General features: G+C 41.7%; 1 protein-coding gene and 1 pseudogene across 1 annotated transcript; both read right to left on the bottom strand.

The window, feature by feature from the left end:
* Nucleotides 1-27,911, bottom strand: part of LOC147421347 (uncharacterized) — a 217,450-nt pseudogene that overhangs the window by 6,192 nt on the left and 183,347 nt on the right.
* LOC147421351 (aspartic proteinase nepenthesin-1-like) lies at nucleotides 13,082-15,187 on the bottom strand. The gene has a single exon (XM_086504272.1). The coding sequence runs from the start codon at nucleotides 14,816-14,818 to the stop codon at nucleotides 13,139-13,141; it is 1,680 nt and encodes a 559-aa protein (XP_086360398.1). The 5' UTR covers nucleotides 14,819-15,187; the 3' UTR covers nucleotides 13,082-13,138.

Here is a 27,911-nt window from a genome sequence, read left to right as displayed (position 1 = left end):
TTCCATGCTAATTTGTATTAATTAAACTCCCAATCAAACTAATCTTATTTTAATTGAATCACATAACCATTTTATGCACAATCATGTTAAGCATTATGCTAATAAAAGAAGTAAAGTAAACAAACTTAGCTGTGGGACGTGATCCATCACCATGCTCATCGTGAGCATGTTTCTAGCACTGCCAAGAGCGTTTTTGCAGGCTCTGATACCACTGCTACAGACAGGAGAGCCCTGCAAAATACCGAAAAAAATATATTGCAAGCCATAAAACGGACAAATCTCCATACCTGGCGAATCCACGAGCACATAATTGACGCTATACGCAAACAGAGAGAGATAAAGAGCGGAAGAGAGCGAAATAACATGCCCAGGCGCACCTCCGAGAGCGAAGTGCTACGCCTGGCATGGCGATAGAGAAGAGGGGAGAGGAGAGAAGAAGTACACAGGCACTGGGTGCAATCTCCCCCGTGCAAGAGTGACCATTTCCCTCTTGCACGTATTTGTTTTATAGATTTCTTGAATGGTCAAATTGAGTACAAACTGGCCGGCCGGTCATAAATGGCCAAAGCTCATAAAAGAGCACTTGAATAATAAAATGTACAATGTATATAATTTCATTCGCATAGGCCTAGCTCGGTCCCAGTCTTTTTCCACCTGTCAGCTGCAATAAATAATAAAATGTCAATTCTATAACATGGCTTTGGCTAATATGGTTGAAAAAAAGGATTGTTGACATGGAGAGGTATTTCACACAAATGAGGTGCCACAATGTCTGCATCCCAACACATACAAGCACAATTCGCATTCAAAACCCAAAACTCTTTCATGGAATCTTGTAGCCTTGCTTCTAATTACATAGTTGTAACTTCAAATTGTTGAAAGAAAATCATGAGCTTCCACCTTCACATCCACCATTTTCTGATTTTGCAAAGATTTAAACTTCCATATGGAAGCCCACACACCATTTTGATTTAAGGGAAACCCGAGTTAAACTCACATGCCTAGATACAAAATAGTAGAGAAATGGGACTACACTACACTCTCATAGAGAAACCATGAATTGAATGCACAGAAGGGAAACAATTACATGTTGTCAACCAAAATCAAGAATCCCCCTCACTTACAAACTCGTGCAAATTGCTAATGCATGTGTCAATTTTTGGCCATTTTTTCTCGAATTGTTTTTTACCATTTTTGGTCCAAAAACGACCACTTTTTTAGCATTAAACACCCAAATGAGCTAGAACAATTTTGTGTTTTTGTGGGATACGTCCCTTGAGCTCAAATTGCATGTTAAACATCAATTTTTCACTTGTTATGGTCACTCGACTCATTTGGCAGTCTCACCTACTAATTACTATTTCTGACAATTTTTGTCCGCATTGAAGTTTGTAAGCGAGACGAGTGTGACATCATGTACTTGACATGTGTATATTCCCAGATCAAATTAAGTATGGTATAAAGTGAGAAAACATGCAATTGGCGCCACATCTAGGGCCATGACTCTCCAGATAGATATGTACATGAGAGCAACCGTAGTACCCGCTTTCATATATATCACACTATGTGCATTATTGCTTTTATTCCCATGCATCAAAAAGTATAAAAAATTGTTGGAATTACGGTTGCAGAGAAACGCACACATCTTGGAGAAGATGAAGGAAGATCAATGCACACAATAGAGAGTGTGTTACTTAGTGTGCAATGGAAAAATAGATAGCCCTAGAGTGATGGGCATATATATAATGCTCGCGGGAAAAAACCTCCTAAAGAGGGAAAAAATGCCCCGGAGGTCCTAGTGTGGTCACACACATCACTACCACATGTATATGGTAACAAATCCCCCTTGGAGTGATGCGGTGAACAAGAGTTGGCACATGAGTAAAGGGAAGTGCCATGCCCTGAGGACATGATCAGTCTACAAAGGGGAGTAAGCCCAAAGCTTTGTGCAAAGCTTCAAGCTTCTCACGGACAATGCCTTTGTGAAAAGATCTACAAGGTTGTCATGTGTTGGCACCCAATCCAAGCTCATCTCTCCTGTTAAGAGCCTCTCCCTGACATAGTGGTAATGCACCTCAATGTGCTTTGTGCGAGCATGAATAATTGGGTTCCTTGCAACTGCCAATGCGCTCTGACTGTCAGTGTACATAGTGTTGGCAGTGTCCTGTCCAAAACCCAAATCAGCCATAAGGCGTCTGAGCCATACACACTCAACCGTAGCTGTGAAGACTTCCTTGTACTTAGCCTCACAACTCAAAGTGGCCACAGTAGGTTTCTTCTTGCTCAACCATGATACACATGAATTGCCAATCATGAAACAAAAACCACTTGTGGACACTCGCGTGTCAAAACAACCAGCCCAATCTGAGTTCAAAAAAGAATGTAAGTTTGGCGGCACAAGCCAAGATGTAAAGTGCCACTAAGGTAGCAGAAAATCCTCTTGAAACCCTGCCAATGCTTAGACCCTGGGCTATGCATAAATCTGCTGACGTGTGAGACTGCAAACTCAATATCTGGCCTCGTGTTGCATACATAAATGAGGCAGCCAATAGCATTTTGGTAAAGAGTGACATCAGCAGGATCGCCAGCATCATGTAGACTCAACTTCAAACATGTTTCCATGGGAGTGGCAATACGTTTGCAATCCTCAAGTGCAAACTTACATAGCAATCTCTCTATGTAACTTTTCTGACACAAGGCAATACCACCATCACACTGCTTAAACTGTATGCCCAAATAATGATGCAACAACGCCAAATCTTTCATCTTGAAAGTAGCATTCAAATCAGCCTTAAATTTAGCAATATGTCTCTCGTTTCGTCCAGTGATCAACAAATCATCAACATAAAGAATCACAATGAGAAGTACATCACCCTCACACTTTACATACAATGTGCTTTCTATTGGACTATTACGAAAGCCTCGTTTGACCATATGAGTGTCAGCTTTCCCATACCAAGCACGAGGAGATTGCTTCAACCCATACAAAGCCTTCTTATATCTGCACACTTTGTCCTCTTGTCCTTTTATGAGAAAACCACGAGGCTACGTTACATAAACCTCCTCACATATGTCACCATTCAAGAAAGTAGTAACAATGTCTGATTGATGTACATCCCAACCAAAATCAGCTACCAATTCACATAGAAAGTGCACAGTAGTATGACAAGTGGGAGCAAAAGTCTCTTCATAATCTATTCCTTTACGTTGTGCATAACCCTTTGCAACAAGTCAAGCCTTATGGTGATTGATCTCACCATCCACCTTGCATTTCAACTTGAAAACCCACTTCGTACCAATGGCCTTTTTGCCAGGAGGCAAATCACATAAAGTCCATGTGTCATTTTCTATAAATGCATCATATTCTAATTGCATGGCAGCCATCCAATTTTATGAATTCTGTGCTTCATCAAAAGACAGAGGCTCCTCAACATCATGTAACCTAGACACAGCCAAAGCATAACAATTGATGCATAAGATGCATGGCTAGAGCCTGAAAGAGTACGACTAGACAAAGTTGTATCCGATTTATTTTCAGAAACCCCCATAGGCTATACATTTGCCTCATTGGAACTTACATTCGTATTTCCACCACCAAAAAGAGGCAACAAAGTGTCATAAATTTCTTATGAGCTTACATTACTGTCTCTAGTACATGACAGCAAGGACTGAACAGAATCTTCCACAAGCACTACATCCCGTGAAACCTAAATACGTTTTGTTTGCGGATGATACAACCTGTAACCTTTGCTTTCACCACTATAGCCAACAAAAATACATTTGACAGCCTTATCATCCAATTTTTTGCGTTGTGTTTGTGGCACCAAAGCATATGTCAAACAGCCAAAAACACGCATGTGCTCAATAGAAGGCTTTCTATCATGCCATGCTTCATATGGAGTAATAGATTGCAAAGCTTTCATAGGACACCTGTTTAGTACATAAGTGGCACACATGATGGCCTCAAGTCAAAAAGAATGCGGCAAAGCTTGACTTTTGACCATACATCGTGCCATTTTCGTATGTGACCTGTGTTTCCTCTCAGCAACACCATTATGCTGAGGTGTATAAGGCACTATAGATTGGTATTTTATCCCACGACTAGCCAAAAATGCATTGAATTTATGAGACATATACTCCCCCCTCGATCAGAATGGAGGGTGCCCATAGTACATTTCGAGACATTTTCAGTCCTAGCCAAAAATTGTTTGAAGCACATAAAAACTTCAGACTTTGCTTAAGCGGAAATACCCATGCATGCCGGGAGTAATCATCAGTGAAAGTCATGAAGTAAAGGTAATTGCTCAAGGACGGAGTTTGCATGGGCCCACAAACATCACTATGCACAAGTTGCAACCTGCATGTGGCCCGAACTGAACCATCCTTTGGAAACTTAGAACGTTGCATCTTACCCAAAATACAGCCTTCACAAACATGTTTGATAGGTGTTTCAAGAGGCGGCAAAGAAGCAAATATAGAAAACTGGCAAAATTTAGATGACCAAAACGTGCATGCCAAAGTTTTGCATCTCTGAAATAGCCCTTGAATCTCCAACTACATTTACAAAAAAATTTCCACACTTGTCATACAAAGTGATCTTATACAGCCCATGGCACAAAAGCTCAGATGCAACGATTTCATCACCAAAACTGAGATCATGATTTGTACATCTCTCATCCACAAATTTGACTACAACTCCAAGTCTAGCAAGTGCATGTTACCATATACATGTGGTAGTGATGTGTGTGAACACACTAAGACCGTCGGGGCATTTTTTCCCTCTTTAGGAGGTTTTTCCCCTTGTGCATTGTATATAGGGCCATCACTCTAGGGCTATCTATCTTTCCATTGCACACTAAGTAACACACTCTCTATTGTGTGCCTTGAGCTTCCTTTGTCTTCTCCAACCTGTGTGCATTTCTCTGCAACCCTAGTTCCAACAATTGGTATCAGAGCAGGTTACATCCTCTTGGGCTTAGTCGTCAGCTGCTCCAGCACACGCCTGCTCACTTTCTCCGATTTCAGTGAGCTTTGGCAAGTGTTTGCAAGTCGACAAAAATTTTGGGTAAGCTCGTAGAGCTCTTTCTAGTCAGCTTTTTTATTCGGGCTCAGTTCGGCCTCCATTTCCACTGCAGGCAGTAGTGCACGGGCTATTTCGTCATTTTGTGCAAAATTTTTGTCAATGCCGTTTTCTGCAAAATAGGTGCCTTACAGTCTTCTACGGTTTATGCTATATAGCACGTGTTGTTCCCGCTCCATTTCTCCTATTTTTGGGCAGTTTTCACATCAGGTGCAGCATTTACCATGGCTGACAACAACAAAGATGTCTTCAAGATGTTTGTTGATGAGGACAGGTTGGATGGGGACAATTACCCTATGTGGGATTATATGATGCAACACATTCTTGTTTCAAAGGGCGTCTAGAATATTGTGCAGGGCATTGATGTCCGTCCTGGTTCTGAGGATGTAGGCGATGTTGAGGATGTTGCAGGTCTTTCTTCAAGGATTGCTGCTATTATAGTTGTTTTGCCTACGGTAGAACAAGCTCGTTGGGATGTAAAGGATGCGCATGCTCATGCATTGATTGTGTTGTCTGTGAAGTGCACCATTGTTCCTCACATCCGTTCAACAAAATCTGCAAAACACGCTTGGAATATTCTAGTAGGTCTTTATGCAAGCCGCAATGAGGCTAAAATTGCTTTGTTGCGTAAAGAGCTAGAGTCGAAGATTATGCATGAGGAAGATGATATGGACACTTTCTCTGCTAGTGTCAAGGATATCGTTGAGCAACTTATTTCTGCAGGTGAAGTCATTTCAGACGGTTTCCTTGTGCAGACTATTCTTGATGCCTTACCAGACTTTTGCTAGTACTTGGACACTTATGACCCAAGGAAATCAAGAAGTTGTCAAGTTTGATGCATTATGCACATTGATGTTGCAAGAGTCAGTTTCCAGAAAAAACAGGACTAGACAGCATGCACTTGAACAGGCTTTTATTGCTTCTCAACGAAAGGGTGGTAACAGCAATGCAGTCACTTCTTATGGTTCTGCTGCAAGTGGCAAAACTTATGTTCCCAATCCTTCTGATAGCAGCACTTCGTCTGGCAATTCTGGTGATAAGGGCAAAAGCAAGATGCGTTGCCATTATTTTATAGCTAATGTTCACTTGATCAAGCAATGTCCTAAGTTGAAGGCAAAAGAGGCTAAGAAGAAAGAGGGTGATTCCACTACAAATGCTGGTTCCACTACAAATGCAGCCATTGTTGAGTCTTCTGTAAAACGAGACTGTAATACTGATGTTGATGCAGAATGGGCTTTTAGCGCAGAGTGCACTTACAATCCTGTTGTCCATGATGCATGCTTGTCAGTTGCTGCAGATTCACATAAGTGGTATTTCGATAATGGTTCTACAAATCACATTAACTCACATCGTGAATTGTTCATCTCTCTTGAGTCTGTCCCTCATGGGAATTCAGTCACGTGCCAACAATGCCTCTTATCCGATTCATGGACTTGGAAAGATTGTGCTTACTGCCGCAAATGGCAGTTCCTTCACACTTGTTGATGAACTTTATGTACCCGGGATCAAAAAGAATCTCTTGTCTATATCCGCACTTGCTAGACTTGGACTTGTAGTCAAATTTGTGGATGACAGATGTACAATTCATGATCTCAGTTTTGGTGATGAAATTGTTGTATTTGGCCTTTTGTGCCGTAGGCTGTATAAGCTCACTTTGTATGACAAGTTTGGACAAAAAAATTTGAATGTTGTTGTAGATTCAAGGGCTATTTCAGATGCAAAACCTTAATATGCACGTTTTGGTGATCTGAATTTGACTGCGTTTGTTGCAGAAATTTGATATGGTTTCTTCTTTGCTGCCTCTTGAAGCACTTGTCGAACATGTTTTTGAAGGTTGTATCTTGGGTAAGATGCAGCATTCTAAGTTTCCAAAGGATGGTTCAGTTCGGGCCACATGCACGTTGCAGCTTGTGCATAGTGATGTTTGTGGGCCCATGCAAACTCTGTCCATGGGAAATTATCTTTACTTCATGACTTTCATTGATGATTACTCCAGGCATGCATGTGTATTTTCGCTCAAAGCGAAGTCCGAAGTTTTTATGTGCTTCAAACAATTTCTGGCTATGACTGAAAATGTCTCGAAATGTACTACGGGCACCCTCCATTCCGATCGAGGAGGGGAGTATATGTCTCATGAATTCAATGAATTTCTGGCTATTCCTAGGATAAAACACCAATGTACAGTGCCTTATACACCTCAGCAAAATGGCATTGCTGAGAGGAAAAACAGGTCACTTACGGAAATGGCACAATGTATGGTCAAAAGTCAATCTTTGCGGCATTCTTTTTGTCTTGAGACCATCATGTGTGCCACTTATGTACTAAACAGGTGTCCTACAAAAGCTTTGCAGTCTATTACTCCATATGAAGCATGGCATGATAGAAAGCCTTCTATTGAGCACATGCGTGTTTTTGGTTGTTTGGCATATGCTTTGGTGCCACAAATGCAGCGCAGGAAATTGGATGATATGGCTGTCAAATGTATTTTTGTTGGTTATAGTGTTGAAAGCAAACGTTACATGTTATATCATCTGCAAACAAAACGTATTCTGGTTTCACGGGCTGTAGTGTTTGTGGAAAATTTTGTTCAGCCCTTGTTGTCATGTACTAGAGACAGTAATGTAAGCTCACAGGACATTTATGACACTTTGTTGCCTCTTTTCGGTGGTGGAAATATGAATGTAAGTTCCAATGAGGCAAATGTACAGCCTATGGGGGTTTCTCAAAATGTTATAAATCATTCTATTACTGATACAGATCTACATGATGTACTTGATGAGGAAAGGGCTGAAAATGAGCAGGCTAGAGGTATGCCAAAATGGCTGGTGCACACTTTGCGTGATATAAATTGGATGCACCTTTGTGTAGTCGTACTCATTCAGCCTCTCGCCATGCATCTTATGCATCAGATTGTTATGCTTTGGTTGTGTCTAGCTTACATGATGTTGAGGAGCCTCTGTCTTTTGATGAAGCACAGAATTCAGAAAATTCGATGGCTGCCATGCAATTGGATGGCTGCCATGCAATCAGAATATGATGCACTTAAAGAAAATGACACATGGACTTTATGTGATTTGCCTCCTGGCAAAAAGGCCATTGGTACGAAGTGGGTTTACAAGTTGAAACGCAAGCTGGATGGTGAGATCGATAGCCATAAGGCTCGACTTCTTGCAAAGGGTTATGCACAGCAAAAAGGCATCGATTATGAAGAGACTTTTGCTCCCACTTGTCGTATGACTACTGTGTGTTTTCTATGTGCATTGGCAGCTCATTTTGGTTGGGTGTACATCAATCAGACATTGTTACTGCTTTCTTGAATGGTGACATATTTGAGGAAGTTTATGTAACGCAGCCTCGCGGTTTTGTCATAAAAGGACAAGAGGACAAAGTGTGCAAATGTAAGAAGGCTTTGTATGGGTTGAAGCAATCTCCTCGTGCTTGGTATGAAAAAGCTGACACTCATTTGGTCAGACGAGGCTTTCGTAATAGTCCAACAGAAAGAACATTGTATGTAAAGCATGAGGGTGATGTACCTCTCATTGTGGTTCTTTATGTCGATGATTTGTTGATCACTGGACCAAATGAGAGACATATCGCTGAATTTAAGGCTGATTTGAATGCTACTTTCAAGATGAAAGATTTGGGGCTGTTGCATCATTACTTGGGTATACAGTTGAAGCAGTGTGATGCTGGTATTGCCTTGTGTTAGAAAAGTTACATAGAGACATTGCTATGTAAGTTTAGACTTTAAGGATTGCAAACCTATTGCCACTCCCATGGAAACAGGTTTGAACTTGATTTTACATGATGCTGGCAATCCTGCTGATGTCACTCTTTATCAAATTGTTGTTGGCTGCCTCATTTATGTATGCAACACGAGGCCGGATATTCAGTTTGCAGTCTCACAGGTCAATAGATTTATGCATAGCCTAGGGTCTAAGCATTGGCAGGATGTCAAGAGGATTTTCCACTAACTTAGTGGCACTTTACATCTTGGCTTGTTTTATCCCAAGGGGGGATCATTGCCGCCAGACTTACATGCTTTTTCGGACTCGGATTGGGCTGGTTGTTTTGACACGCGAGTGTCCACAAGTGGTTTTTGTTTCATGCTTGGCAGTTCATGTATATCATGGTTGAGCAAGACGCAACCTACTGTGGCCACTTCGAGTTGTAAGGCTGAGTACAGGGCAGTCTTCATAGCTACAGTTAAGGGTGTATGGCTCAGACGCCTTATGGCTGATTTGGGTTTTGGACAGGACACTGCCAACACTATCTACACTGACAGTCAGACTGCATTGACAGTTGCGAGGAACCCAGTTTTTCATGCTCGCACAAAGCACATCGAGATGCATTACCACTATGTCAGGGAGAGGCTCTCAGCAGCAGAGATCATCTTGGCTTATGTGCCAACACAGGACAACCTTGCAGAGCTTTTCACAAAGACATTGTCTCGTGAGAAGCTCGAAGCTTTCTGCAAAGCCTTGGGCTTACTCCCCTTTGTGGACTAATCATGTCCTTAGGGCATGGCACTTCCCTTTACTCATGTGCCAGCTCTTGTTCACCGCAGCACTCCAGGGGGGATTTGTTACCATATACATGTGGTAGTGATGTGTGTGAACACATTAGGACCGCCAGGGCATTTTTTCCCTCTTTAGGAGGTTTTTTCCCCCATGCATTGTATATACGCCCATCACTCTATGGATATCTATCTTTTCATTGCACACTAAGTAACACACTCTCTATTGTGTGCCTTGATCTTCCTTCGTCTTCTCCAAGCTGTGTGCATTTCTACGCAACCCTAATTACAACAGTGCTGATACAGACAAAAGATTCTTCTTGATCCCAGGTACATAAAGTGCATCAACAAGTGTGAAAGAATTGCCATTAGCAGCAGTAAGCACAATCTTTCCAACTCCCTGAACCGGATAAGAGGCATTGTTGGCACAAGTGACTGGATTTCCATGAGTGACAGACTCGAGAGAGGTGAACAATTCACGATGTGAGCTAATGTGCTTTGTAGCACCACTGTCGAAATACCACACATGTGAATCTGCAACAACTGACAATCATGCATCATGGACAACAGAATTGTAAGTACACTCTTCACTAAAAGCCCATTCTGCATCAACATCAGCATTACAGTCTCCTTTTACAGAAGACTCAACAATGGCTGCATTTGTAGTGGAACCAGCATTTGCAGTGGAACCACCCTCTTTCTTCTTAATTAGCCTCTTTTGCCTTCAACTTAGAACACTGCTTGACCAAGTGATCATTAGCTTTACAATAATGGCAACGCATCTTCTTTTTGCCCTTATCACCAGATTTGCCAGACGAATTTCTACCAGCAGAAGCATTGGGAACAAAAGTTTTGTCACTCGCAGCAGAACCATAAGAAGTGGCTGCATTGCTGTTACCACCCTCTCTTTGAGAAGCAATAAAAGCATGTTCAACTGCACATTGTTTAGTCCTGTTTTTTCTGGAAAGTGACTCTTGCAGGCTGCATTAGCAATGTGCATAATGCATCAAACTTGACAACTTTTGGATTTCCTTGGGTGATAGTCTCCAAGTACTAGCAAAAGTCTGGTAAGAATCTGGTAAGGCATCAAGAACAGTCTGCACAAGGGAACTGTTTGAAATGACTTCACTTGCAGAAATACGTTGCTCATTGATATCCTTGACACTAGCAAGGAAAGTGTCCATATCGTCTTCCTCATGCATAATCTTCGACTCTAGCTCTTTACGCAGCAAAGAAATTTTAGCCTCATTGCGACTTGCAGAAAGACCAGCCAAAATATCCCAAGCCTGTTTTGTAGATTTTGTTGAACGGATGTGAGGAACAATAGTACACTTCACAGACAACGCAATCAATGCATGAGCCTGCGCATCCTTTACATCCCAACGAGCTTGTTCTGCCGTAGGCAAAACAACTATAATAGCAGCAATCCTTGCAACAAGACCTGCAACATCGCCTACATCCTCAGAACCAGGATGTACATCAATGCCCTGCACAATATTCCAGACGCCCTTTGACACAAGAACGTGTTGCATCATATAAGCCCACATAGGGTAATTGTCCCCATCCAACGTGTCCTCAGCAGCAAACATCTTGAAGACATCTGTGTTGTTGTCAGCCATGGTAAATACTACACCTGATGTGAAAACTACCCGAAAATAGGAGAAACGGGGCGGGAACAACACGTGCTATATAGCACAAACCGTAGAAGACTGTAAGGCACCTGTTATCCAGAAATCGGCACTGACAGAAATTTTGCAAAAAATGACGAAATTGCCTGTGCTGACCTGCCTCTAGTGGAAACGGATGCTGAAATGAGCCCGAATCAGACATCTGAGCAAACTGAGCTCTACGAGCTCACTCGAAATATTTGTCAACCTGTGAACGCTCGTGAAACCTCACTGTAATCAGAGAAAGTGAGCAGGCATGTGCTGGAGCAGCTGGCGACTAAGCCCAGGAGGACGTAACCTGCTTGATACCAATTGTTGGAATTAAGGTTGTAGAGAAACGCACACAGCTTGGAGAAGACGAAGGAAGCTCAAGGCACACAATAGAGAGTGTGTTACTTAGTGTGCAATGGAAAATTAGATAGCCCTAGAGTGATGGGCGTATATATAATGCTCGGGGGGAAAAACCTCCTAAAGAGAGAAAAAATGCCCCGGCGGTCCTAGTTGTTCACACACATCACGACCACATGTATATGGTAACAAAAATGAGGTAAATGTTTTTATTTCACATTGTATATGTGCCACAACACGACAACGTTTAAGGAGTGAAAAATTGCTACTACGTCTAGAGAGGAAGTTGACATGGCAACCAAATTATACTCTCAACGTTGATTCCTTAAAGAAATATTTAAGCGTACTTTGTTGCTTGCATCCCAATTTCCCCACATGCTAAGTCCCTTATGTGAACGAAAAACTCTAGTCATGGAAGAAGCTTGTGCTGCGGCAATGCCGCTCAAAAGCCAGAAGCAACTTTTACCTCTCATGTACGAACCCTTAAAGGATGCCCACTCGGTCAGGAAGTGTTCTCCTTTGAAAGGAGATCATCTTTTGTCATCGATGACTAGCGGTCCACCATCCATGTCCTAAGGCCTCCATCCAACAATGTGAACGCTACCTAAGAAGCGTTCAACTTACTTCCAAATGAAAAAAAAGTAATTGTATAAGCTAAGAAGTGGCCACAATATCGTTCTTTCAAATCACAACCAACCGCCGTAGTAGGTGGAGGATGTTGGACTCTTAAGGTGAGTCTTCTCAGTCGGATAAGGTTGGCCAAACATTATGAGTTCAAAGGTGGTGGGTTGAAGAGTCTTTTGACTGTTGGAAGACATCCTCTCTCTCTCTCTCTCTCTCTCTCTTTCTTTTGGCATAAGCACATAGGCTCCAGAAAGCCGGCTAAATGAGGATTGCAGGTGCGAGCAATGACATGGCAAGCACTTTTTTGTGGCTGGACCATGGCTGGCTGGCCGGTGTAGCCCAAGGCTCACCCTCCCCGGCAGGCTTTCGGCACGTAGTGCACTCTCTTCCCGCGTCGTTCTCTCCTAGCTGTCGTTTTCTGGGCCTTTGATCCTCCGACAAGCAGCCTTGTACTTGTGCTCAAGATCAACACGAAGGCAGCCTGCTTCTCCTCCTTGCTGGCTGGCTGGCTGCACCGGCTCCATGTGCTCTCTCTCTCTCTCTCTCTCTCTAATGCGAGAATTATAAAGAGAGAGAGAGAGAGAGAGAGAGAGAGCAGCCTTGTGAGGGGGGCATTATAGAGAGAGAGTTGTGAGGGGGCAATATATATATATATATATATATATAGATATATATATATAGAGAGAGAGAGAGAGCAGCCTTGTGAGGGGGGCATTAGAGAGAGAGAGAGAGAGAGAGAGAGAGAGAGAGCTGTTCGTGAGGGGGGTATGAGAGAGAGAGAGAGAGAGAAGGTAATGCCCCCCTCACAAGGCATTAGAGAGAGAGAGAGAGAGAGAGAGAGAGAGAGAGAGAAAATCAGTAAAATTTTACAATAATATTGTTGAGAGAGGGGGAGAGATTATTTCAAGAGTGGAGCTTGGAGCAATCCGCAGGAGAAACACCTAGGCGATTGTGAAGCCTGTCAAACTCTACGTGAAAATTCTGCTGCAGCAGATTTCCGACAACCGAGAAACCCCCCGGCGGCACCTCCTGCATTGCCAGGCATGTGATTCCAGGTGTGGCCTCTGTGAAATAATTCTCTGTAGGCGGCTCAAAGACAAGGTCCCTATCAAATACAATGGTGAAACTCGGAAAGCTTGTCGAGCCTGTGTTATTCGTCGCATCTGTCCTGTAACACAGATCGAGCCCTGGAACCGAGTTCTCATCTAATTGTGGCATGCCATGGATTGCTTCTTGAAAAGCTTGCCGGATTGCTTCGTATGCTGGCTTTGCGAATTGCGCTAGCGTCGTGCCTGAATCCACAACTGTGCCTCGATTCCCCCGTGCATCGATTGCCCATATGTATCTCGGGATGTCGAGCGCAATGCCACCCACCCTCACCTCCTGGATACTCACATAGTAGAAGCTCTTTGCATATGGATTCTTAATCAAAGGGGTGTACTTGAGAGTTGTTTGCAACATGGTCTCTCCAAATGCAAGAGAACCAGAGGTAGAGGAAGGGCCAAGAAAGTCTGCTAAGCAGTATGAGAACTTGTTTGAGTAGGCAGACCGGGCAGCCAGCTGCGAGGTTAGCGACAATGAGCCTTGCCCGAGGCCCACAACTCCCCCTGACTTTTCGAAATTCGGCCCTGCATATTGTCGACCGCATCCTATCACCACATTTGCATGCTCGGCCTCGCCAAGTGTGATCGATTCGAATGCAATCGAGCCTGTGACGGAGGATTTGTCAGTATAGGAGTAGGAGAATTCACAATTGCGAGATAGGCCCACCTCGCAAGTGGGTGGGAAGAACCAAGATTCACAGTCCTTTGAGATGCATGAGATTGCCGAGAATGTCGACGAAATGGTCTCATCAAAGCTCTGATTTGTGGGGATTTTACCATTTTTTGTTGATGCAAGCGGAGGCTGTTGCGACGACGAGTGACACTTGACCCACGTTAAGTCGCTCCCTGTGTCTGCAATCAAGAAGAGCTTCTGCGGGGGTGTACCGACCAATACAGTTGCAAAATATTCCCCAGATCCGACCGACGAGCCCGAGGTCACATTCAAACTTGCTTTGCCCTGTCCAGAATCGGGCCCAGATGCAGGTGCTGGGGCAACAGTATCATTCGTCTCCGCTAAGACCCGTCTCTCGAGCTGCACCCGCCTCGCAAGATCTCTCTGTATTGCATTCCTCAAAGCCTGGTACCTGTTTGTGTATGACCCGGGGATCCTCTCCAGCTTCAGCTGTCGAACACCATCAAATTGAAGAAATCTGCGATGTGCCGTCGAGCGCTCGCTTTGACCGAATGTGCAAGAAGAGAGGCTCACACAAGCCAGAAGCCAGAAAAGGAGTACAAGCTGCCATGCTTGTCTACATCTGAGCTTGCATAAGACAAGGCTATGTAAAAGAAGCATTTGTGTGGGTGGAAGGATGCTAGAGGAAGGGATGGTAGATTGATTTACAAGAGGAAATTTTGAGGCAAGATTTGTAGTTGTAATAGATTTGTACAAAGGGAAAGGGCTGTGTGTGTGTGTGTGTGTGTGTGTTCTCTCCCCCTCTATATTATACAACAACCTGCAAATGGGCACTTTTTGATACATGATCCCATGTATATCTACTCTTTACAGAAGTCAAAAACCTTTGTGGGCACTTTGAGTGCAAAAGCAATGCCTTCTCTTGTTGTAAAGGATGAGAATACAAGCTGTCAACAGGTGAGCATGTGAGAGGCAATGATAAGTGAGAACTCTTTGTACAAGATGGATTGGATGGAAAGCCAAAACGTGAGAAATGGGGCGCTTAGCCTAATACACTCAAAAGAAGCAGAAATCAAAGGGATAACAGCTAAGAGAAGGTGAAAGGCGCATTTAGGAAAGGGATTCCTTTAATTAATCATGTTAATACCTGGCTAATTGAGGGGAATAATTAACACTTTGCTTGCTTGCATGCATGCCAGGCAGGCAGGCATTATACAGTGCGATTCTACCCATAGCAAATGAAGGCTCTCTCTCTCTCTCTCTCTCTCTCTCTCTAATGTGCTGTCCAGCTCACCGTCCACTGCTCAATCACGCGCTGCTTGGACGCGGTGCCATGGCATCCGGGCGCTTGCGCATGAGAGAACGAAGTCGCAATTGGGATTAAGGGAAAGGCGGTGGTGCAGCTGCTGGTGGGCGCCTCCTGCATGCCTTCCTTTTCCCACCCTCCCTAAGATTTATTTATTTATAACACAAGGCGGCAACACGTAGGTTAAAGTTTCCACACTAAATAATCTTCTCTAGATTGAAAGCTTGTTGCACGCAATAATTTGGGGACCATAGAATACGGAAAGGACCAAGTCCTATTCTTTTTGGCTTTGTAAAAGAAGCCTTGGAGCAGAGTTTGGAGGAGAGTTTAAGCATACTTTCAATGTTTTCGGTAATGATTGAGAATGTTATTTAGGTTTTAAAATATCAAACGAATCTTTTTATTTCACCTTTCATTTCATATGCTTACTTGGTTTGACCTCTCTTGCATTCCATTCTTTTACAATATTGATTGAAGCTTCACCTTGCATCATTCTCGTAAATTCTATACATATACTTATATGCACACACATATATAAATTAATGATATTTATATATATATATATATATATATATATATATTATTAATGAGTTTTTTATAACGGTCGGTCGTCTTCGACGGTCTCTCTCTCTTCCCTTCTCTTTTTTTTATCGCGTGTAAAAAAGTTTTTTTTAGTTTTGAACTTTAGCTTTCAGGTCGCAGATTGTGACACGTGTAAAGGGCTCCCCCTTCCGTCATATTATGCTAGTAGATATATTAATGAGCAAACCATGATAAAAGGAAGAAAAATCGATGAAATATGTAAGAACTTAGTTCAAACATTCTGCTTGTATTTACAGTGTGCTTCTTTGCGAGAAGAAATCTCAATCCCTTAATAAAAGAGACATTCCCGAACAATGCTTCTAATTCTAGTTAAACTCAACCTAATGATTTTATCACTTTTTTATTGTTTTAGAAAGCCACCGTGTCCCTTTCACTTGTTTCTTTTGAAATTATGTGAAAATATACTACAAAAAAAGATAAAAGTCTTGTGTGTAGTTTTATGAACCCTAGCAAGCAAACTAACGTCAACCTAAGCTTGCCTTTTCCAACTTGCTCTCATTTGCACTCTGATAGCCAATCAAATAGAAAGCAGAATTGCGAGATTGCTTACAATGAACCAAAAGAGATGTTGTAATGAAAATGGCCTATGAACTTTGAGAGTAGCGGAATTAGGAAATTAGATGGAGCACTTTTGTGAGGTTACTTTGTGAGTATAGCGGGTGAACTTAATTAATGGTAGCAACATAAACATGGTACTTAGTTAACTTGGCATGAACAATACTTTTGCAAGAGAGATAATTTAGAAAATATAACAACAGTTGAGGACCGGATTCACACGTAGCCGGTCCCCCCTCCAATAGGCATTTGTATTATAGTTTCTCCCATCAAGAGAGACTTGGTACAATACAATCTTTGTGTTCCTTGTGACCTAGGTGATGCAATGAAGATTCATCCATCACAAGCATAACATAAGCTTTGTAGAAAGCATTAACTATCCCAAGACTCAGTCTCAAGGTCTCAAACACCTTCGAAGGTGGAGAGTGCTAGCGGGGAATGAGGATAGGAAAGAGGAAGAAGAAACATTTCATTGGAGAAAGAAATAGTTCCTCACATATCATCACTCTTCTTGCTAGCATCCATAATAGCACAGTAATGAAGATGGAGAAGATGGCAAGCTTAAGCATTGAAGCATGGCTCTTGGTTTGATTTGCATTCCATAGCCAAGAGTGTTGGTGTAGGCTCTCACTTCTCACAAGCTTGGAGAAGGAGGTGGAGTTCCTCAACTTTCACTAAGTGAAAATGATCCACAAAATGAGTGTGTGTGTGTAGCGTATACCCCCCTAGTACCCCCCTTGCTTGCTTGGGGCGAGTTCTAGCCTTTCCACATGCTTCAAGCTCATTGGACCCCTCTCCCCATAGCCAATCACATACAGCATGCATTCAAGTATATGGGTAGTCTTTGGAAAAGTGTCCTCCTTACCCCTTAGAGAGAGAGAGAGAGAGAGAGAGAGAGCTTGAAAATATCTAGATATTTTTTGGATGGAACTAGAAGCTCATTGGACCCCTCTTTAGCCCAACCAATAGCATTCAAGCACACCATGTGGCTAAGCATAGGGAGACTCTAACATGTGTCCCATGTGCCCCTTGAGAAAAGGGGTGCCCTTTGGGTGAGTGGGAGGTTAAGTTAAAGACTCCCCTAACTTTGGGACTTTCCCCCTCCTTTGTAGGGTCTCTTTTTGACTCAAGCACCTTATGCCCCATGCATGGGAAGCTTCTCAAGCACCTTCCTCATTAAGTTTGTAGGGTCTCTTTTTGACGCAAGCACCTTACACCCCCATGCATGGGAAGCTTCTCAAGCACCTTCCTCATTAAGTATGACAAGCACCTCAAGTACCTTAGTCATCAAGCATGACAAGCACCTCAAGCACCTTAGTCATTAATTAAGCGCGACAAGCACCTCAAGCACCTTAGTCATCAAGCACGACAAGCACCTCAAGCTTAGGTTGGGTTCCCACCTCAAGCTCAGTCCTAGCTTGCCTGAAGTCAAAGGACTTTTAACACTTATGACTATTGGAGGTTTTTAATGAAGCTAACCCTAAGGTCTTTTAAGCTCCATTAGATGTACGTTTCTCTTTGATAGACTACCTGTTTTTGGATACGTATTGAGATGTAGCCATCTCGCCTCTTGGTCCCCTGCTGATATAAGTCTAGAAGCACTTATTACACAATGCTCTTTGGTAGACCATCTCCTTTTGGATCCGTATTGAGATGCAACCATCTCTCCTTTTGGTCCCCTGCTGAGATAGGTCTAGAAGCACATGTCTCTATTCTAACTCTTGTTCTCGTTTATTCTCCCACATTAAATGATCAGTTTAATATGAGAATATCATTTGGGTAAGATAGATATTAGATTTTATGCCCATTACCTCTCTCTTGAATCATAGTCGTCCTCAACTATGAGGTAGAGAAGATAAAGCCTAGTCATTAGTCCATGTTTCTTAGCGGGTAGAGAATCCCTTTTTACCCTACGACATCATTCCAAGATGAATGACTAATCCATTTGGTGCTTGAGAGACGTAGCTCCTGCAAGCATGTCTGCTCATTAGTCCATATCATACTTCCAAAGCAGAGTGACAAGTAAGTTCTACTTGGTGTTTGGGAGACATCGTCACCACAAACATGATCCTAAGCATTCATACTTCTTAAATTGTGCACAATAAAAAGAGAACTAGTCTTATAAGACAAAAAAAAAATGCTCATTTAAAATGCATTTTCATATGCTTATTTTAAGGCATCATTGTAAGTATTGACAAGGTGCATATTATCCTTAAGCTAAGTTCTTTGCATCCATCTAGCATCTTTAAAAGAATAACTCTTAAACTTAATAAGATATCATCAGATAATCTTACCGTTTCTTAATACCTTGTCTTCATGTCATAGGATGGACTCAGATTGAAGGACTTGATCTCCGATTTTTGGAAGGTCTCCAACTATTGCTTCTTTTGATGGTGCTCCTTTGTAAGGCTTACGTAGACTTTCATGGAAAACATGCTGCATGAGCCAATGGTTGTAGAAACTTTAATTGATAAGCCATCTCATTGATTGGCTTAAGAATTTAAAAAGGAACATGATATCTTTTTGCTAGTTTAGCATAGTACTCTTGGTGGACCATACGATTCTTGCCCGTAGTATGCCTTAGACGAGCCTTGACAAACTTTAGCAAGACCAAATCATTTTACTTAAAGGATAAGGCTCTTCTGTGCTTATTAGCAGCAGCTCCTTTTGCCTTTGCTTCGAGATGGATATAACCTCTTTAATTTTTGGAAAAGATTCTTGTGAGTCTCGGCTATATTCATTAGTAGCAAAGATCTTCCCATGTACTTTAAGTAGTAAGGGACTTTTGGATCTTCCCTCTTTAACTTCGAAAGGTGCTTTCCCCATAGAAGTATGTACAATGTCATTGTACGCATACTCTATAAGAGGTAGGTTTTTCTCTCATTAAGAACGTTGATCTACTTCCATGACATAGGCTTTTAGTACATCAAGAATCATTAGATTAGTATTTCACTTTGGTCATCCATTTGTGGATGATAGGCCGAAAGAGAAATTAAATATACTTCCTAGATTCTCAAAGAGATTCTTCTAGAAATTTTTGGTCATTCTAGGATCTTTGTCCCACACTATGGACGTTGGCAAGCCATGATACTTGAAAATTTGAGATCTGAAGAGGATTGCCATTTTATGTGCCTTAATAGTCTTTTTGACAGGCATAGAGTGTGTTTTCTTGTCAAGCCTATCAACTGAAACAATCCAAGTTGCTTCCCTCGATCAAATTTCAATTTTTGGTATACCACGCATTTTGAAACATACTCTTGTATGTTTACTTTTCATGGTAGACCAACAGAAATACATTTCTACTCCTCAAAGAGTAGACTATGGAATCCCTCTTTGCCCCGCATAAGGAGAAGTATGGGATTCATACATGACTTTCTTATTGTATGGGTGATTAACACATAGCCTACTGCCGTTTGCAAGATAACCATCCTTCAAGGTGAATGGTTCTTTTTTCTTCCCTAATGCAAAGGTTGTAATTACATACTTAAAGTCTCGGTGAGTAGCATACTCATCTATCATAAAAGAAGATCATTGTGAGTTGCTATAGACTCCATATTTACCCTTGGTCGTTGTGAAAGTGCATCGACCACTTGATTGTGCTTGCCAACAATGTGAGAAATATGAAGATTTAAATTGCAAAAGAAAATTTTTCCACCTCATTTGTTTGTTGGAGAGATCTGTTTACGTCATGAAGTTCTTGAGGCTTTGTGATCCATTCGTAGGATGAATGGAGTCCCCAAGAGATAGTGTTTCCACGTATTTAGGGAATATAGAATAGCTAGTAGCTCTTTTTCGTATTTGCCCAATAGTCACTTATCGAAGTTGAGTCTTTGACTCTCATATGCTATGGCATGCCCTTCCTAAAGCAAAATAGCTCCAAGGAAATTACCACAAGCATCACATTGGACCTCAAATGGCTTTGAGAGATCTAGTAGTGTGAGCACACATTGAGAGATAAGATTCTCCTTAAGCTTCTTCAAAAGCTTCTTACACTTTTGCAGTCCATGAATACTTAACGTTCTTTTTTTGTTAAGTCATGTAATGGGCTTGCTATTAGCGAGATTTTCTTTGAATGACGCATCTATAGTATGCACACATACCTATGAAGCTTCGTACCTCCTGTAGATTCCTTGGATTAGGCCATCCTTTTATTATCTCTAACTATTGGATCCATACGGGTGCCATCTTTAGAGATAATGTGACCTAAATATTGAATCTCTTGTAGGTAAAATTCACTTTTCTTTTGATTAATGAAAATCTTATTCTCTCTCACAACTTGAAAGATTACCTGGAGGTGTCGCTTGTACTCTTCAAGAGAATTTGAATGGCCTGAAGATTTTTGTCCATCATGAGTTTGAATGCATCTAGAGCATTTGTCAGGCCAAAACTTGTAAATTATCAAATAGATCTTCTACCCGTGGCATGGGAAATCTGTTTTTGATAGTGATCTTATTTACTGCTTTATAGTCGACACACATGTGATATGTGTCGTCTTTCTTTTGCACTAAAAGCAATGGTGAACAAAATGGAGAGGAGCTAGACCTCACCATCCCTTTTTCCACCAATTCATGCACTTGACTCATGATCTCCTCTTGTTGAGATTGTGAAACTCGATAAGCAGGCTTGTTAGGCAGTGAGCCTCCTGGTAGAATCTCAATTGCATGGTCATCATCTCTCATTTTAGAGGTAGCTAGGCTAGGTATGTCATCAATGTAAACATCTTGTGATTAATTTACGAAATTAGACAACTCTAATTCCTCTTGATTCCCTTTATTGCAAGGATATGGTGTTCCCCGACTCATTAGCATCTATGTGCATGCTCTCTTTCCTGTAGGTGAAGTAGATTCTCCTTTCAGGGAACTTCATGCTGGAAGCCATGTGGTTAAATCATGGTGCCCCAATGATAACATTCTCATGTTTGAGAGGGGAGATGAAGAAATCCTTTTGTCCACATAGCTTTGTACATGAAGCCTTAATTTACCAATTAAGGAAGTAACTGAGACGTCTTGTCCCTTGATAGCTCCATTGGCTTTCAATGCATCTCCCATCTCGTGGGCTTGTATGCCTAGCTTAGTGGTCAACTCCGTGGATATGAAGTTGTGAGTTGCACCAGGCTCAAACAATATAAAGGCATCATTCTCTTCCATCTTTCCCCAAGCATAGGAAAGTAGAAATCCTTGGCAATGAGAATCCTCTGTTGGAGCTTCAAACATAGAGGCTCTAGGAGTCTCATTGCGGGCAATTCTCTTGGGGCAAGGATGATAACCATGGTCTTGCTCCCCACACTTAAAACATTTGTGGTCCTTACGGAAAGCTTCTAGCTCTTTAGGAGAGAGTTTATATTTACCTTTGTAAACTCCCTTCTCCTTGGACCAATTGTTGGTGCTGTTGGAATAGCCTTGGTAAGAATTTTGGGCATTGGTTTTCCCCTTGGCATCACTTTTGTCTTTATTTTCCATGGGCTTGACATTCCGTCTAGCCCCTTGTTGGAATGATGCGCGAAGAACCATGGTGTGGTGAATTACTTCGATGATAGAACCAAGCCGTTGTGAGTTGACATACTCGGTCATCTCTCTGGGTAATCCCACACAGAATTGTTGCTTTTGCTCGGCGAAGTCTATCTTTTGAAAGATAGTAGCCTTGAGATGTAAATCTTAAAACTTATCCACATATTTGTGGATAGACTCATGAGAGAGAAGCCTAAAACTCCGCCATTCAATGAGCACTTTGTCCTTTGGATCGCTTGCAAGGAATTGCTTTATGATGGAAACTCGTAGAGTCTTCCATGTTTTTGGGGCTTCGTCGTTGCCACGAAGGCTAGCCCACCACCATTCACGAGCCGATTTTTGAAAGTGCATAGCTACATGGCGTAGCTTGGAGGACTCCATGAAGCTCTCGTCTTCAAAGGCTGCATCAAATTGTTGGATGAAGGCCAATACTTTGTCGGTAGCACCAAAGGTGCCATCATAGGTGAGAAAAGAGATACTCTTTCCTCCCTCTTTGACCTTCGCCATGCAGGGTAAGATTTGTGATGTCCTCCCCTCTTGTATTCTCTAGGAGAATAGCCATAGCTTTCGTCAAAATAGGAGGAAGGACTATGGGTTGACCGTTTCCTCTTGGGAGGAGTTGGCAATCATCTAGACCGCCATCTTCATGGAGCCACATCTTTTGAGGAACTTAGAGATTCATTACTTTTGCGTTCTTTGGATTCCTCCTCTTGTATGGGAGAGAGTCTTCTTTTGGGGGTCTCATCAACAGGCCTCCTAAGATCTCTCTCCTTTTGGAGAGGAAAGGAAATCCCATAAGCACAAAGTTGTTGAGTAACTTTGGGTTGCAAAGCTGGGATGCCCATATCTTGTTGCAACCTAGTAACAAGATACTTAACAAACATGGGGGCATTATCATTAGCACCTTCATGTGCCAAATCAAAGTTATCAATGTTCATTCTACTCTCTTGGTTATTGTCATCCATGTTAGTTAAACTTATGTGTTTACTTAATGTATGCTTTGGCAATTCAAAACCTTAGTTGCTACTCCTCTTAGCCTTTGAAAATAGGCACTTAAGTATCTACACCCACAGCTCGAATTGGTTAATTATAAAGAGTAGTGGAGTGAGTCTAACATAGCGAATTAGTTGCCGAGAGATAGCTCCTTTCGGACTTCTTATGGCTCAATAATGGTAAAGCCGTAGGCAAGTCTAAAAAGACTCCATTATTAAGACCAAAGCTCCCAAGTTATGCACCATATCCCACATAGTGGGCTCAACAAAATTGATAATAGATCCGAGTCCCACTTACCCTAATATAATCAAGAAAATCAGTCATTAATAGGCTACTTAAGGACCTCTCTTCTTAAGCAAGAAAAGAAAAACCAAATGCTCTGATACCAATGTAATAGAACTGGCCTATGAGCGTTAAGAGTAGCGGAATTAGGAAATTACATGAAGCTCTTTTGTGAGATTACTTTGTGAGCATAGCGGGTGAACTTCATTAATGGTAGCAACATAAACATGGTACTTAGTTAACTTGGCATGAACAATACTTTTGCAAGAGAGAGAATTTAGAAAACATGACAATAGTTGAGGACCCGATTTATACGTAGTAGCTGGGATCCCCCCTCCAATAGACATTTGTATTATAGTTTCTCCCATCAAGAGGGACTTGGTACAATACAATCAAGAGGGACTTTGGTACAATACAATCTTTGTGTTCCTTATGACCTAGGTGATGCAATAGAAAGTTTATATTGTAGAAAGCATTAACAAAGTTTATATTGTAGAAAGCATTAACTATCCCGAGCCTCAGTCTCAAGGCCTCAAACACCTTCGAAGGTGGAGAGTGCTATCGGGGAATGAGGATAGGGAAGAGGAAGAAGAAACATTTATAGGAGAAAGAAATAGTTCTCACATATCATCACTTTTCTTGCTAGCATACATAATACATAGTAATGAAGATGGAGAAGATGGAAAGCTTAAGCATTGAAGCATGACTCTTGATTGGATTTGCATTCCATAGCCAAGAGTGTTGGTGTAGGCTCTCACTTCTCACAAGCTTGGAGAAGGAGGTGGAGTTCCTCAACTTTCACAAAGTGAGAATGATCCACAAAATGAGTGTGTGTGTGTGTGGTGTATACCCCCCCTAGCACCCCCTTTGATTGCTTGGGGTGAGTTCTAGCCTTTCCACATGCTTCAAGCTCATTGGACCCCTCTCCCCCTAGCCAATCACATGCAGCATGCATTCAAGTACATGGGTAGTCTTTGGAAAAGTGTCCTCCTTACCCCTTAGAGAGAGAGAGAGCTTGAAAATATCTAGATATTTGTTGGATGGAACAAGAAGCTCATTGGACCCCTCTTTAGCCCAACCAACAGCATTCAAGCACACCATGTGGATAAGCATAGGGAGACTCTAGCATGTGTCCCATGTGCCCCTTGAGAAAAGGGGTTCCCTTTGGGTGAGTGGGAGGTTAAGTTAAAGACTCCCCTAACTTTGGGACTTTCCCCCTCCTTTGTAGGGTCTCTTTTTGACTCAGTCACCTTACCTCCCATGAATGGGAAGCTTCTCAAGCACCTTCCTCATTAAGTTTGTAGGGTCTCTTTTTGACTCAAGCACCTTACCCCCCCAAGCATGGGAAGCTTCTCAAGCACCTTCCTCATTAAGTATGACAAGCACCTCAAGTACCTTAGTCATCAAGCATGACAAGCACCTCAAGCACCTTAGTCATCAAGCATTACAAGCACCTCAAGAACCTTATTCATCAAGCACGAAAAGCACCTCAAGCACCTTAGTCATCAAGCAGGACAAGCACCTCAAGCTTAGGTCGGGTTCCCACCTCAAGCTCAATCCTAGCTTGCCGAAAGTCAAAGGAATTTTAACACTAACTATTGGAGGTCTTTAATGAAGCTAACCCTAAGGTCTTTTAAGCTCCATTAGATGTACGTTGCTCTTTGATAGACTACCTCTTTTTGGACCCGTATTGGAATGTAACCATCTCTCCTCTTGGTCCCCTGCTAATATAAGCCTAGAAGCACTTATTGCACATTGCTCTTTGGTAGACCATCTCCTTTTGGATCCATATTGAGATGCAACCAGATCTCCTTTTGGTCCCCTACTGAGATAGGTCTAGAAGCACATGTCTCTATTCTAACTCTTGTTCCCATTTATTCTCCCACATTAAATGATCAGTTTAATATGAGAAAATCATTTGGGTAAGCTAGATATTAGATTTTATGATAGATTTAGTGGTTAGATCTCCTGTCTCAATTGCAATTTGTTGAGGGCATGGGCATGGGCTCGAGCCATGCCCATGTTTCACGCTAAAAAATGTGAGGACATAGTTTTGTTATGACACTATGAGGCTACCTGCATCTTTGATGGGTTTGTAAACTGCACACTTCACTTTGAACTAATATACTTTTTCCAAATCAACACAACGTCCCTTCAACAATTGATTTTTTGTGCGTTGTGAAACCTGCCTTAGCATGTATGTATACATAGGCATTATGAGTAACCCTTCGATTGACATGCATATCTCTTGGCCAGGGTGTCATGCCCTTGTAAAATCAATGCAAATGGGTTGTGCATCGGACTCGATGTGTTTCAATGCAACAAGTTTGAGACTATGATCCATCTATTATGCATTGAATTGCTATCAATCATAGTCCATCAATATGTGTGGACCAAAGAACTATGACTTGGCGTATGTAAGCAACGTCCATCTTGTGTATTGAATATCATCTACTTTTAATATGTTAGGAATCTGAGAATGGACGTTGGGCTACAATTTTGTAACCTACAAGGTGCATTCAAAATCTACTCAAACTAACTATGGGCTCACTATGGGGTATATGTCCCAAAATTATCTTCGAGTTTCGATATTGGACAAGGTGGGCAACGACCCTCAACCGACGAGCTAGAGGCTGATGACTTGATTATCACAATCATGAACATAGAGGGGCTAGCATGTGATAACATGAAGCATGAGGCGGAGAGACCTCTCTATGAGGGAGGAAGGGTGTCCAACTTCAATATTCTCCTTCTCCTTCTGAACATGCAAGAAAAGTTCAGATGGAGTGACACTAGCCTTTATGAAACTATTTAATTGACTCTCTAAGATTCGTTCACTTCATTGTGCAATGTTATTCTTCAAAGATGTCTTGTTTACTTGGCTAGCCTAAGGCCTTTTTTTAAAATGAGTCCCCACATTACTAAATCTCAGTTGTGGAGCACGTAATTCAATTGTACATTATCTGCTGCAGCGTAATGCTTTTGACCCTCCCCTCAATATAGCCAACTCTATGTCACTTGCTATTTTTCACAGCCTATACAAATTACCTCATCACTGAGTCAATAACATTTTCTAAGGGTTATTCTCCAACTCTCCACAATCTAATCATCACAGCATGCGTTCTATGTTCTCTTATGTAATGGAATTAGGCTAATAACATTGATTGTAGTGGAATTAAAATGACAATAGTGAGCATTTCACTCTCATTTCATTAAGAGAATTCCTAATGAAGATAGAGAGGAAGTACTTGATTAAAGATAGCAATATAAAAATGACACCTAGTTAGCTTGGCATGAACAATACTTGTAAAAGAGAGAGAATTAGAGAAATTGACAACAATTAAGGACTAGATTTACTTGGAGCCGGTCACCCCTCCGAAAGGCTTTTGTATTATATGTTCTCCCATAAACAGAGACTTGGGACAATACATTCTTTGTGTTCCTTGAGACCTCGTTGATGCCATGAAGATGGAAAGCTTCATGCACCAATATTATGCCCAAAACAACAATTAAACTCACTTGCAATAGCATAAACTTGTCCCCGGCCTCAATTCCCAAGACCTCAAATACCTTCAAAGGTGGAGAGGGTTGGGAGGATCAAAATGTAGCATACGAGAAAGAAGTATTCTCCTTACCAAAGATTAATCTTAGAGCTTAGCTTAGCATAGTAATGAAGATGGTAGAGAAGATGAGCATGCCATTGAAGCTTGACACTTGCTTGGATTTGCATTCCATAGCCAAGAGGTGTTGGTGTAGGCTCTCCACTTCTCAAGATTGGAGAAGGAAATGGAGTTCTTGCTAAACACATGAGTTGTGTGAGTGTGTGTGGTTGAGTATGCAAAACATGAGAGCCTCCTCTTGCTTTGGTCGACCCCCCTCTTGAAAATACTCATGCTTGCATCCTATTGGTCCATGCCAAGGCTTAGCCAATGAGAGATAACAAGCGAGGTGTGTATCCTTGTGACAAGTGTCCTTCCTTCCCCTTTAGAGAGACTAATAAATATTTAAATGAAGCTAAATTCTTATCGTACCTCTAAATCAACTAGCGAATAGGAATTAAGCTAGATTATGGGTTGCTTAATTCTCATTGGACCCCTTGGTAGACTATCCAATAGGATTAGGGGGATCTCATTTCTCATTGGTTCTTTTAATAAGATTAAAATGTTAAAGCTCAATTGACTCAAGCTTAATATTCTAACTCTTGCTCCCTTTTATCTTCCCATATTAAATGATCAGTTAGTATAAGAGAATCATTTGGAATAGTTACATATTAGATTTTATGACACTTACCTCTCTCTTGAAATCATAGTCGTCCTCAAGTATGAGGTAGAGAAGGTAAAGCCTAGTCATTAGTCCATGGTTTGCTAGCGGGTAAAGGATCTCTTTATACCCTATGACATCATTCCAAAACGCATGATTATTCCATTTGGTGCTTGAGAGATTCAGCTGCTACAAGCATGTCTGCTCTTTAGTCCATATCATACTTACAAAGTAGAGTGACAAATTCTACTTGGTGTTTGGGAGACATCATCAGCACAAACTTGATCCTAAGCATGCGTACTTGTTAAATTTGTGCACAATTAAAGGAAAAGAGAGAGTATTATAAGACAAAAACATTGTTCATTTAAAATGCATTTACATTTTCTTAGCATCCATCTAGCATTTGTGTTCTTTGCATCCATCTAGCATCTTC

The sequence above is a fragment of the Adiantum capillus-veneris genome, chromosome 28 (genome assembly GCF_014529385.1).
Source record: "Adiantum capillus-veneris isolate H3 chromosome 28, ASM1452938v2, whole genome shotgun sequence".
Taxonomy (NCBI): domain Eukaryota; kingdom Viridiplantae; phylum Streptophyta; class Polypodiopsida; order Polypodiales; family Pteridaceae; genus Adiantum; species Adiantum capillus-veneris.
Note: the sequence above shows the minus strand (reverse complement) of the source record. Positions and strands in the feature narration are given on the sequence as shown.

Excerpts from the sequence above, each read along its gene's own strand:
- LOC147421351 (XM_086504272.1), bottom strand. The coding sequence starts at position 14,818 with ATGTATCAAAAAGTGCCCATTTGCAGGTTGTTGTATAATATAGAGGGG.